This window comes from Anopheles aquasalis, chromosome 2, assembly GCF_943734665.1.
Source record: "Anopheles aquasalis chromosome 2, idAnoAquaMG_Q_19, whole genome shotgun sequence".
NCBI classification, from domain to species: Eukaryota; Metazoa; Arthropoda; class Insecta; order Diptera; family Culicidae; genus Anopheles; species Anopheles aquasalis.
In genome coordinates, this window is record NC_064877.1 from 2,417,501 (window position 1) to 2,430,000 (window position 12,500).

Sequence of the window (12,500 nt, forward strand, 5' to 3'; positions counted from 1 at the left end):
TAGTTCGTATGATGAGATCCGCGCAGCATGGAGGCAACCGAGCCCGATACATTTCCACCGCCAACCAGAGACATTTTCATACCAACATCACACAGAAAATCCAAAGAATATTGGTGTGTTCCATTCGTCTGCAGTAATGTATGATGTGGTTCCTGAAGCAAAGGTTGATGTTTGTGATGGCCACTCAAGTGGTGCAGATATGGTTGATGCTGTGTTGGATTTGGACGAGCATTTTGAGAAGCACTGGATGGAATGTTCTTAGCACCCTTGAAATGATCGGATCGATGTGTCTCCTTCTGTTGGGCCAAACCATGAGACGCCGGTGAGTGCATTTTGCCCGAATGTGCCATTTCGACTTCATTCGCTTTCTTGACGCCGGATACCGATTGCGATATCGGTTCAGTGGCGGGACCGTTACTGTTATGGTTGGTGGATTTTGTTGATCCTCCCCCCTTACCATGATGATGAGCTTTGTGGTGGTTTCCTCGTGTTCCATGCGATGTATGAGGTTGAGAGTCTGATGCCGCGAATGCTGCCGGGGTAGTATGCCCATCCGATGATTGTATCCTTTCCGATGCAGTCGCCGTAGTACCGGTTGCTGAGCGTTGTGATAAGCTCTCGATGAAGTTATGAACAGAATGCGTGAAGCCAGGATCAGTTCGTTCCCTGGTACATCCATCCGTTACACCGCCCGCTTCAGCCGCTCTCAAAAGCTTCATAAGCAAAAAATGATCAGATGGATAGGCATTTCTGTTAGATGAACGATTTCGAAGCCGTTTTTCAGCTGGGATTCGATGAATGATCATTTCAGCTCTATTGATGACTAATCTGAAGGAGCGACCAGAGCCAAGATATGAACACAACAAGAACACTACCGAAATTCAACCAATCTCTTCGGACAACTTCATCTGGTGCCCTTGGAAGCTAATGTTTACTTGGATTTGCGATTTAGGCCTCGGCTGGTGCGATGCAATAAAAGTGTATCCTAGATTGCCAGGGATTGTACTTTTTAAGATACTTACCGGTTCCTTCGCTCCGTTCGCAAAGCTTGCTGGCTGCTCGTTGATTCCTTCGACGGATTTTCGACTCGTCGCATAGTGGCCAGGATGCTGCAACAATCGGTTGGTCTCCTCTTCTCGGTTGCGGTCGCATTTGCTCTCTTGCAAACTTTTCTTTTTAGCGAGGGTTTCCTTATCCTCGCATATCACCACGCCCTTACTCTCTACGCCATTGCAACAACTGCTCATTTGAGTGTTGAAATCTTTTTTTTGCTCTGGCGTCGGAAAGGGGATCGGCATATTGCCTGCACTATCAGTTATATCCGTTCCAATTATATCGTCTGACCTATCTAAGCCGCTCGGTACTAAGTTAAAATGTAAATCTTTCAACTTGCGCATAACTTCCTGGTGGCTTTGCTTTTTACGATGGGTACTGGTGGTAGTGGTGCTACTATTGTTACTGCCAAAAGCCTTCTTATTCTTACTCAAACCATACATCATACCATGGCTGGTGGGAAAATTTGTGATCGTGGAAGGTTTCACCAGACTTTTGCACTGAGGCTGCACACCATCAGACCTGCCGGTATCCTCTTGGCTACCGCTGTTTACTAAGGGTATTATGTTTTCGACATTTTTAAGATCCTGATTTGCCTTGCAAACGATCACTGCACTATCCTGCACACTCAAGGAGGGGCCAGTGGACTCATTTCCACGATTTCCGACGCACAACGTAACGGGCATTGTAATCGTGGGCAATTCTAGTGTACTTTAAGCAGTTATTCGAATACTATCCTCAATGCCAAGTTCATACAGAAAAAATGACTCACAAATATGAACAAAACTTTTAAATAAATAAATATGTATCTAGCAATAAATATTACTTCGTATTAAAAGGAAAGTTCTCCTACAGCACAGGGCTAAATCCATTGCAGAAATCAACTGCCCGCCCTTATCCTACGGATTCAGATCCTCTCAACGCAGTTTGTTCTAGACGCTCGCATGGTGGAGGTAAGCTTAAGTAGGAAAACCGTCGCTTGCTTCATTGATTCGCAAAATTCGATTCCTCGGCCAGATGATCTTCGAGTCAGCTCATTTAGTTGCATTCTCCATTGGTCCTGGCATCGTGGGACAATCCACCTAGAACGAGAAACAATTTCCATTTACTGGCTATCCGCGTACGAAATTGCTACGCTACCAAGGTTAGGACTTTTACTTCTAGATCGAGACGGCCATTGGTGCTTTAGAACGGATTAAACACTGAAGCTCCCCCGATAAAACATGGCGCAAACTTTGGAGTTCTAACCCCAAAGTTCTAGCCCAAATCAGGCCAAACACCGAGTGAAAAGGTTTTCCTAGAATCGCTCGAAACGAAACACCGAATCACCTGTTCCGTGGCCCACATTCTCGGTGCACCGACAACCCACCCCGAAAAGGAAACGGGAACTGCTTTCAGTTAAGAATCTTCCATTCTTTCGCCAAGGATTGGTGCCGTTCTGGATCGGCTGCTCTTCCACGGTCTCGGCACTTTTTCCCATTCCCCCTGCACCAGTCGGTTCCTCTTTAATTCGCGATTTTCTGCCCTTTCCAGATGGATGATTGCAGTTTCGCAATGCCGGAGCACTGCGGAAACACTTACCGATTCGATTTCCTTGATCAGCGACTCCAGAATCGGTCGTAATTTGCGGATTTGCGTTCGAAACCTGTTTCACTTTATTTTTCATCTGTTCCTCACACACACACACACACACACACAGACACAGACACCCGATTCCTGAATTCGGCTGCTCATAAATTGTCGCACATTAAGCTTCGTCCATATCATGCGCGGACACAAAAGTTGCTATTTTTCTTTGCTGTCGCCGTCGGTGTCGCGCATGCTGTGGTCTACATTGTTTTGGTTTCATTCCGCGATTTGTTCGAAGGTGTTCCACAGTTTTTCCAAGAGGTTTTGAAAAGCGTTTTCTGTGCCGATGCGGGTTAAAACTATGATTTAACAAGCCGCCAACATGGAAAGTTTCGCCACGGTTGCTGGCGATGCGCCAGCCTTCTTATCCTGCTCGCCCCCAGGCAATTCCGATCCGAAAATCATTTATCTTGACCGCATATGCCGGACTTGCTTGGAAGAAAAGGAGAAAGACCAACTGAAGGACTTGTTCGAGTATTGCCTCTCCGAGAGTATCATGAGCTGCACGAGTATTTCGGTAAGGGAGAGGAAGGGCGAAAGGGTCGTTCCAGGAGCTTGTACACATTTGGTTCTTGTGTTTTTTTCAGATAACCGAATCCGATGGACTACCGTGCCACATCTGTCTCGATTGCTGCTCACAGGTTGAGCGAAGCTGCAATTTCCGGCATATGAGCGAACAGTCCGATGCCACGATCCGATCGCTGATTGAACAATCCGTCGTCATCAAACAGGACAGCGAGACCAAGTACGAGGTGCTCAATGTGGTGCTGACCGATTCCAATGGTAACACCGAAACCTCAGCTGTCGTTGTTCCAATCGAAGAGTTTCGCTTTCAACTGCTCAACAGCAGCGAAGTGTCTGTGGAACAATACGACAACAAGCCGACCGATACTGTCCCCGCGGTGGACACTCCGGAGATTGCGGAACCAGAGGAACAGATCACGCTTCCCGTGAAATCAACGGCGAAAGAATATGAAGATCCTTACACCATCACGGTCAATCCTAATGAGCTGCTGAACGAACTGTCGCAAACACCGCCTCCTGAGAGCAATCCAAGGGAAGCTGCTGCTGTTGCTCGGGGGGAGTCAGCTTCGAAGGAATCAACCATTTTGAAGAATCTCAAGAAGGAGCTATCGGAGTTCATCGGTAGTAACTGCACGATCGTACCGAAGGAAACCGAGATCGTCGACGAGAATGAGGATGATGAAATGATTCACGTGAACTATCTCAAAGATGCCCTAACGGAGGAGTACATTCAAATCATGGAAACACAATTGGCATCCTCCGTACCCAACGATGCTCCAGGAACCGCTCAAGAACAGCTGGAACAGGAGCACCTGAACAACCTGATTAGCGCCTCGATGGAAGCCGAAGGATCGCGACCCGTGGTGCACAGTGCCGATACCGAAGAGCAGGGCACGCGGTACTGTAAGCTATGCGATGTTAATTTCAGCGAGCGCAGGCTGTATCGAGCGCACGTGAAAAGAATACATTCCGAAGTAAGAACCCGCAGGCAGGAATCATCACGAGAACATGAAATTAACCAATTTCTTCCGTTTGCTTTTAGAAACGATATGAATGCACTAGCTGCTCGCGGAAGTTTACGGAAAAATCAATGCTGAACAGTCACCTCTTGCGGCACACAGGAGAAAAGACTCACGCGTGCAGTGAGTGTAATGCAAAGTTTTACGAGCGAAACACTCTGAACATTCACATGCGAACACATTCCGGTCACCGGCCGTACGCCTGTGAGCATTGCGACAAGCGGTTCACGAAGAGAAGCATCCTTACGACGCACCTGAAAGTGCACAAGGACCCTCGCCCTCACGTGTGCCCGGTGTGCCAGAAGGGTTTCAAACTGTCCTGGCAACTCAAAGCGCACACACGCATTCACACGAACGAAAAACCATTCCAGTGTCCCCAGTGCCAGAAACGGTTCAATCAGAACGGCAACCTTATCGTCCACATGCGTACACATTCTGGCGAAAAACCGTACCAGTGTAAAGACTGTGATAAAGCCTTTCCCAGCAAAGGCGAACTGGCCGTAAGTTGGTTTTGCGTAGACAATTCGGTGCGGTTTTGAATTATCGCTCGTTTCTCATCCCCTCCACCAGGGCCACATACGGCAGCACACGGGAGAGAAGAAGACGAAAAAGATCGCTTGTTCCCTGTGTCCGAAGCTGTTTGCTGCCAACTATGAACTCTCCATTCACATGCGCACCCATAACAAGGAGCGACCGTTTGGCTGTACCGTTTGCGGGAAAAGTTTCCTGATGCACGTGCACCTGACGGTTCATATGCGATCGCACACCGGTGAAAAACCCTTTGCCTGTACGCTGTGCGAAAAGGGTCAGTTGAGCAACCGTCATTCCATCCGATGGGGTTGTGAAGACACTAATGATCGTTTCCATCGTTTGTAGCATTCACAACGCGCTATCAGCTGAAAACACACAATTATGTCCACACTGGCGAGAAGAAATACGAGTGCGACGTGTGCCACCGGAAGTTTAGCAGCTCCACCAATCGGAACTCACATCGGAAGACGCATGATCGGACAATTTCCTGACAAAAGTACATGTTCGTAGGTTAAAAGACAAAGGAGGGGAGAGGTTCCGTTCGGTAAGAGTTAAAACGAAGATGCTTTTTTTTTATTGAACAAATCAAGAAATAGATGACCCCATCTACAACGTTGGGTACGATTTGTGGAGTGAGTCGGTGTGTAGAACATAGCCCGGCGCCCAACAAATCTCCTGCGGCTGTGTAGGAATTAGAAACAGAATGTATTCTGCGCCAAACTAAGCTAACGGTCGATATCGCTCAAGTGGCACGCCTTCCCCCCATTCTTCGCCTGCCCCCGTTCACTAATGTCTATCGTATGTCGCGTATGCATTTAGATGTTGAATGAAACGAACTCAAAGAGGATGGAACCTAACTGGAAAACTCAAAAATAAAGTACTGGGAACCGTAGAAATGGGCAACGTTTACAGACATCGGATCAGCGATTAGTGTGATCAGTGAGTGTGGAGGCACACTGCATCGCACGTGCCACGCTGGGTTCCCACCCGCTGGGCTGGGTTGGGAACGAGCTGCCATTGAGCGTCCCAACGTGCCAGGGTCCCCGGACCCCACATGCTATTTACTGGAAAGAAGGAGAGTATCAGCATCAGGAGCAGAGGTGGAGCGCTGCTTTATCCTCCTTGCCGTTGTCTCCTCCTGCCTCCTTGTCTGCCTGACTGCCTGCTTGTGTCTGCCATTATGACGGTCCAATGCGTGCACGCATTCCCACTCGCACCACTGCGGTGACCTTGTTCTTGTGGCACGCCACGCCATGCTGTTTGTCCGTCCGTTCCGCACAGAAGAGAAGCAGCGACCTGTATGTGTTTGAGAGGAGTGCGCGGACCCGTCGTTCAGCAGTCCGTTTGGAACGTTGGAGAAGCAACCCCGCATTGCGCCCGCCTGCCTGCGTGCTATTGCGTAACACATGCGCCAAGACAAGCGGTCCCTAAGACTCCCAGTTTCGGTTCTCACTGTGCTTTGCACCGCATCTCTTGATCGGTTTCCGCTAGAGCCGCGATATGGCTGCGTCCTTCCCATTTGTATCTTTCTTGATGTCTCCACGCGTTGTATGTGTGTTCTTGATGATTTAGCATCGGATCGATCTAGCGGCCATTACAGCTTGCCTTGTACCCTCGCTGTCCAATTATCAGTACGGTTCCGGGAACTTTGAATCCGATGGCAGATCGAATACCAATCGGTCGCCGGGCCCGTTCTGGCTGTTGTAGTGCGAATCCTGCGACAGAATGTTGTCCATCTGTGACTGGTACTCGCCCAGGTAGTCCTGCGAGAGGCCGGGTTGCTGGGAAAGGCTGAATCCCGGTTGCGACATTCCTTGCGACATGCCTTGCGTCAGTGAACCCGCACCGACATGTCCGAGCTGACTCGGTGGACCGATCGGGCGCGGACGGTTCGATGATTTGCTGCTCGATGGACCGGCTGCACCGGCGCTCGTGCCAGCACCACTTCCCTGCAACTGTTCGGCACCTCGACCACCGGTTGCCGTTGGACGACGGATCTGTTTGGCCGCCTGAATGGCTTGCTGCTGCTGATAGAATCGGGGCGGTATGTTGGACATGTTGATGAACATGCCCACCGGTACCGGCATATTGTTGACCGCTTGGTGGGCACGATGGGGTGAAATGTAACCGATGGGATCGTGCATCTTGCGCATGAATGCGTCCAGTGGCACGGCAGCAGAATTACCAAGCGCACCACCACCACCACCACCACCGCCGGTCGAACCAATTCCCGGGCCGCTGCCCATGTCCATTAGACCGCCGCCATGGGGATGATTGTAAGATTGAATGCCTCCGCCAAAGCCAGAGCTAAGCGAGTGATTACCGAAGCCCGCCGAGACCGATGAACCCGTGCGATCGTAGAATCCTCCAGCTCCGAGTACCTCCTTCGCGTCGTACATGACGTTGTTCATAAAGTGCGATCCGGGGTTGAGCGTGTTGACGAGCTTTTTCGGCTTTGTGAACTGTATCATCGATTCCTTCAGATTGTTCAGCGATCCCTCCACCAGGACCTTCTTGTCTTTGTAAAAGTTCAACAGATGGTTCCATAGTTCCTGCTTCGAGAGCACCTTCGGGTTTCCGACGATAATGATACCGTACTTGGCCCGCGTAAGTGCCACATTTAGACGTCTCGGATCGTTCAGAAAACCGATGCCCTGGTGTTCGTTGGCTCGCACACATGACATGATGATAATGTCCTTCTCACGACCCTGGAACGCATCCACACTGGCAATCTCGATCTCCTGGTATAGCTTCGAGTGCAGAGAGCCCTGATACTGCATGTACTGCACCAGGTATGCGCGCTGTCCTTCGTACGGCGTGATAATACCGATCTGTTCCGGCTTGATACCCGCCTTCAGGAAGCGAGTCGTTATTTTCTCCACGTTCGAGGCCTCGGTTCGGTTCAGGTAGGAGGTGCCGGAACCAGCTATCTCCTCCTGGCCCTGCGTGACGAGGAAAAACATGGGACAATCGGGCGACGGCCAGGGGAAGTCCACCTTCAGCTTGCGCTCATCCGCACACACCCCATTCTGTAGACTGCCTTCGTAGAAGAAATTGGACGGGAACTGCGATAGCTCCGGGTGCATACGGTACTGCACCTCCAGCCGGAACGGACGAATACCTAGCGCCACCAACCGCTCGAACAAACTCTGCGACAGCCCAGCCTTTGCGGCCTTCTTGCACATTACAACGGGCCCCAGCTGGCAGTGATCACCGACCAGTATGAGCTGTTTGGCCCCCAGCACCACCGGGACCATACATTCCGGCTCAGTCGATTGCATCGATTCATCGATCAGAATGGAGTTGAACTTGAGGCGCTGCAGCCGTACATCACCAGCACCGACGCACGTACAGCAGATAACGTCAGCCGCTTCGAGTAGCTCCCGCTCGGCCTGCTTCTTCAACGATCGATAGCGTCGCTCATCGGAGAGACTCAGCTCGCCGGTTTCATCCTTCAGTTGCTGCAGCTTCTTCAGTTCCGTGTTCTGGGCCATATTACGAATTTGGTTGTGCAGGGCAAGGTAGCTGACTGGCGAATCGATTGCTTCTCGCGATCGTGCACAAACGCGCACCACCTTTAGGTTCGTGCGATGGATCTTCTCCGTCAGTTGATCCACGGCCGTATTACTTGGAGCACACACCAATATGGGACCACTGTTTAGCTTGGCCAGCTGATAGACGATCGTTGCGGATGTAACGGTTTTACCCGTTCCCGGTGGTCCCTGAATCAAGCTAAGCGGTCGCTGTAGTGCATGCCGAACCGCGTACACCTGCGATCGGTTCAGATCGGGCAGATTCGGAGCACTGAAGTGCTTCGGTAGCGTGAACCGGAACAGCACTTCTTCGTTGCCATCAGCACGCACGTTGCCTAGCAGCCGCGAGTAGATGTAGTTGGAAACGCTCTTTGCATCCATCGCAAATTTCCGCAAGGCCTGCTGCATACGCTCGAACGATGTGCCCTTCCAGATGAAATCCACCGCAAAGTTAACCGTACACTCGACCGGAGCCTGATGATTGTGCTTCAACTCGAGCCCAACATCATCACCGTAGTTGTCCGGTACCTTGATGACGTGGCCCAGGCAACTCCACGGCTTATGCAGCTCTCCGACGTACCGAAGCTTCAACTCATCACCATGCATCAGCTTCATGTCGCCATCGTTCTTCGCCAGCGTGAAGTACGCGATCGTTTTCTTGTTCAACCCCGTGTCCCAGCGTATCTCAATGTTCTCCTGCGTCTGGCTTTCCTTCAGCTTCTCATCGTAGTCGGCCTCTAGCTTTATAAGCGGTCCAAACGTGTTCTGATACTGGTACCCATCGACGTAGCGCAACTGAACCGGCTGCGGTTCCTTATCGATGCCCGGTTTCTCCAAATCCTGAAATGTCGCATCAACGTTCTCCTTCCACAGCTCCTCGAGCTTGTTGATCTGAGCGGCGGATACCTGTCGCGCCCGCATCTGCTCCTGATCGGACGGCACTTTCACCAGCCAAAACAGAAAGCAACGATCGGCAATCAGCGGTTTCCACTGCTCCTGGTCCCAGTTCATATCCTTGATGGAGTTCTGTGCAGCACACGGTTGTCTGTGAAAGAACGGGCATGGAGTTAGGTTTAAAAACAAATTCCCAACATCCGATTGCTGTTACGAACCTGCACAACAGCACCACCACCGAGTCACTTCTGGCCGGAATGAACCCCAGCAAAAACACGTTCCTCGTAGCGCACGAGTAACACTCGAGCACCGTCTCTCCGAGCGGTCCGTCGGCATGCAGCGTAACCTCTCGGTGCTTGGCGCGCACCAGGTGATTCACGATGTGTGACCCGGAAGTGTTGCCGCGCCCATTGCAGAACCACTTTTTGCAAATGTTACACATGACCACGGTGCTCGGCTCGTGGATTCCACAGTAGCGGCAGGCATGGGCCGGCAGCTGCTTGTTTTCTACCGGCTCCACTTCGTCCTCATCTTCCTCGAACTGCAGCTCACCGATCGCCGAGGTGATGCCGGACAGCTTCGCCGGATCTACGCCAATCCGACGCCCGAAACCGTTTACCTGCCCGTGAAAAGAGTCGCAAATGGTTAGCTGTCCATGTGTTGGCCATGGTGCGCTTTGTCCTACCTGGCTGCCCCCTCCCAGATGATCATGCTGAGACGCTTGCGTCTGGCTCTGCGACGGGAGCGTAAAGTCGCGGAAATCAAAGTCCGAACCTTGCGTGTCCGCACCGACGAAAAAGTTCTCCTCCGTGTCGACGAACGTGAGCGAGCCGCTCGTCCCATCGAAGGCATCCACGCTCATCTTTTTCGGAAAGGCCTCGCGGTTTTGCGCGGATTCCGGATTTCACTGCACGCACACGCACTCACACCGTTCCTCGAGGTACACACGAAAGTTCCGGAAAAAAACACGCTCCGTTCCGGGTGCGAAAGAAAAGCGTAAACCACGGATCCGTCCGACGTGCCGGGGTGCCCTTTAGCTTGCCGATGCGGTTCTTTGCGAAACAAAAACCGTTCCGATGCACGAAAAGCAGATTCTGGATCTCCAAAAATGGGTTTCCGAGGTGGACGAGCGAAATCTGCGACGTACCGTGACGTCAGGGCGAAATGACAGTTGTCACCTTTTTTCGCCCCATCTGTCACTCCGGGAAAATACATAACAAAACGTGTGCCGCCGTCGCCGCCGCCGCCTGGATCCGGAAAATGCTCTCGCACAATTTTCATCGCGGTTTCGGGCGCCTCCAGCGGTATGGCCACCGTGCGTTCTCTACCCGGCCGCTGCCGAGCCAGGAGCACGAGTATACCGCCCAGCCAGAGTACCCGCCGATCCAGGAAGTCGGATTTAAGGCGCAGAAAAAACGGGAGCGTGAAAGCTGGCACAAGCGGATCGAGCGGTTGAGCTCGGTCGAGGAGAAGCTGTTCGAGATCAACATGCCCAAGTATTACGGCTACAAGACCAGCATGCTAACCGACGAGAAGTTCCCGTACAACAGCAAACCCTTCCTGCAGTACGCCACGAGGACCAGCTTCCAGGAGGGTCTGCCGGCTTTCTACAACCCGCTCAAGGAGGAAGCTGCCAAAATCTTGGAATCGATTCGCGGCGATCTGGAGGATACGATCGGGTTCGAGCTATCTCTTCACAAGTAAGTTCAATCGTCCGATCCAAGGAGGCGTGCTAACGATAGTTTTCACTGCATTTTGTAGGCATTTAGCGGGAGAGCAAGGGGATGCCGATAGTCGCGTCGAGAGAGAAGAAGTTGCCACACGATCACTTCTGCTGCAGCTGAATCGAACAATTACGAACGCACTGAGCGCCAGCCATCCGCATCTGAGCGAGATTGAAACCGATGTCGATCCACGGCATGAAGCGTTTTGGTTTCTCGGTGGTATCGCTCCTCCGAAGCTTGTGCGCAAAATCAAAGAAGGCCAAGAGTGGCAGAAGCAATATGCCAATGATCCATACGATCGCAACATCCAGTACATTGGCAAACCGTATCTTGCACTCCGACACAGGCACTTGCTCGATCCGCTCGAGGTCGCCGGTGAGTTGGATGCACTCGACATCAAGCAGGACAAGGTGGAAGTGCCCGACTTCCGGTATGATCCGCTTACGCTCGGCTACATGACCGAGTTCCGCCATGCAACCACTGTGCCGGGCTTTTGGCCGGGAGATCAGCACGAGTTTGGATTGCTGTCTTTCCAAAGAAGAAGCCATGCCCTTGACCGGCAACGGTACTGCGCTATCAACGATCTGGAAGAAGCACTGCATGCGCAAGGTATACTGTCCAGCTATGCTTGGTTGCTGGGCCAGGCTTGTTACCAAGGATTTTCGGTCTTCAATGACGTGACTTATCCGATTACCACCCAAACGGTGATCACCGATGGAAAGCATTGGTCTTTCTACGCTTACCAGCTAAACACCACGCTTCTCCACACGGATCAAGTTGACGTGAACAATCGTTACAACCTCTGCTGGGGAACGAAGGAGCTACCGTTGTTCGATTCGGTAGAGGAGTCCGGCAAAGTGAACGGTCTGCGTGATGATGTCTTACTGCATCTTATTATGTTTTACCTAAATCAACCGAAACAGCGGCCGGGTGTTGACCTGAAACCGTACCTCTGCCCGAAAGAACCGTACATCGCTCTGATCGAAGAGGAAAAGCGACGCGTGTTCATGGAGGAAGCCTACAAACGGTTGGTATCCAATCGTCCCCGGCATCGGCTTGTCCCGGAGGTGTACCTGTGGGAGAAGATCTACAAAATCGACCACAAGACCCGTCCGATGGAACCAAAACGAAGACCTTTCGAGCTTGGTGAAAACATGTACAAGCGGCGCATGGACGAGCACGCACTGAAATACATCCCCCGTGCTGTCCGGCCAGATGGACCGAAAAGTAGACCAAAGTTTGAGGCAACATATTATCCAAACGTGAGACGCTAGAAACCGGATGGTAAGCCGTGTGTAGCATTGAATAACAATAAACTCCCCCGAAAGTTGTAGATGGTAAAGTACAAAAGCGTTTATTGAACCTAAAACACAAACTTACGGACTATCGAAAAAGAAATAGCAGGAAACAGAACACACTACGGTGCCCGGTGGTGCTTCTGCAAAGATATGAGATGATTCTGCCAAACTTAAATAAGAAATACCATGTCATCGTGCACCATGATCTGGTTGCTTTCGGTCATTCGGTCGATAGCAGCAGTTATCTCCCCAGGCGTGAACGCCTCGTCGCCAATATTTTGATTGACATGGGCC

The 12,500-nt window shown here is 51.4% G+C and overlaps 5 protein-coding genes across 7 annotated transcripts in view; 2 read left to right on the forward strand and 3 right to left on the reverse strand.

Moving 5' to 3' along the window:
• The window catches only part of LOC126572066 (filaggrin-like), an 8,257-nt gene extending 5,533 nt beyond the window's left edge, over positions 1-2,724 (reverse strand). For both annotated transcript variants that reach the window (XM_050231092.1, XM_050231091.1), the window contains exons 1-3: positions 2,635-2,724; positions 1,023-2,135; positions 1-713 (exon numbers count right to left, since the gene is read on the reverse strand). The exon at positions 1-713 is cut by the window's left edge and continues 1,878 nt beyond it. In XM_050231092.1, coding sequence (XP_050087049.1) covers positions 1-713; positions 1,023-1,739 — 1,430 coding nt within the window. In that variant the 5' untranslated portion in view covers positions 1,740-2,135; positions 2,635-2,724. The remainder of the gene's footprint in view (positions 714-1,022; positions 2,136-2,634) is intronic.
• A 202-nt stretch (positions 2,725-2,926) lies between these two features.
• Positions 2,927-5,484, forward strand: LOC126572077 (zinc finger protein 557-like). The gene is made up of 5 exons (XM_050231113.1): positions 2,927-3,199; positions 3,270-4,181; positions 4,250-4,726; positions 4,797-5,031; positions 5,103-5,484. The coding sequence occupies exons 1-5, from the start codon at positions 3,005-3,007 to the stop codon at positions 5,246-5,248; spliced, it is 1,965 nt and encodes a 654-aa protein (XP_050087070.1). The 5' UTR covers positions 2,927-3,004; the 3' UTR covers positions 5,249-5,484.
• A 15-nt stretch (positions 5,485-5,499) lies between these two features.
• On the reverse strand, positions 5,500-10,313 carry LOC126572068 (regulator of nonsense transcripts 1 homolog). 2 transcript variants are annotated; one of them, XM_050231095.1, is made up of 3 exons: positions 9,870-10,313; positions 9,403-9,803; positions 5,501-9,335 (listed from the first exon to the last, which is right to left on the reverse strand). In XM_050231095.1, the coding sequence occupies exons 1-3, from the start codon at positions 10,044-10,046 to the stop codon at positions 6,386-6,388; spliced, it is 3,528 nt and encodes a 1,175-aa protein (XP_050087052.1). In that variant the 5' UTR covers positions 10,047-10,313; the 3' UTR covers positions 5,501-6,385. The 2 variants fall into 2 exon arrangements, with proteins under 2 accessions (XP_050087051.1, XP_050087052.1); XM_050231094.1 differs by having other exon boundaries at positions 5,500-9,335; positions 9,403-10,313.
• Positions 10,314-10,398: 85 nt separating this feature from the next.
• On the forward strand, positions 10,399-12,252 carry LOC126572078 (39S ribosomal protein S30, mitochondrial). The gene is made up of 2 exons (XM_050231114.1): positions 10,399-10,884; positions 10,946-12,252. Exons 1-2 carry the CDS (start codon positions 10,445-10,447, stop codon positions 12,180-12,182), a joined length of 1,677 nt encoding a protein of 558 aa, XP_050087071.1. The 5' UTR covers positions 10,399-10,444; the 3' UTR covers positions 12,183-12,252.
• Positions 12,253-12,342: 90 nt separating this feature from the next.
• The window catches only part of LOC126572071 (DNA replication licensing factor Mcm3), a 2,740-nt gene continuing 2,582 nt past the window's right edge, over positions 12,343-12,500 (reverse strand). The window contains exon 3 of the mRNA XM_050231101.1: positions 12,343-12,500. This exon is cut by the window's right edge and continues 998 nt beyond it. Coding sequence (XP_050087058.1) covers positions 12,377-12,500 — 124 coding nt within the window. The 3' untranslated portion in view covers positions 12,343-12,376.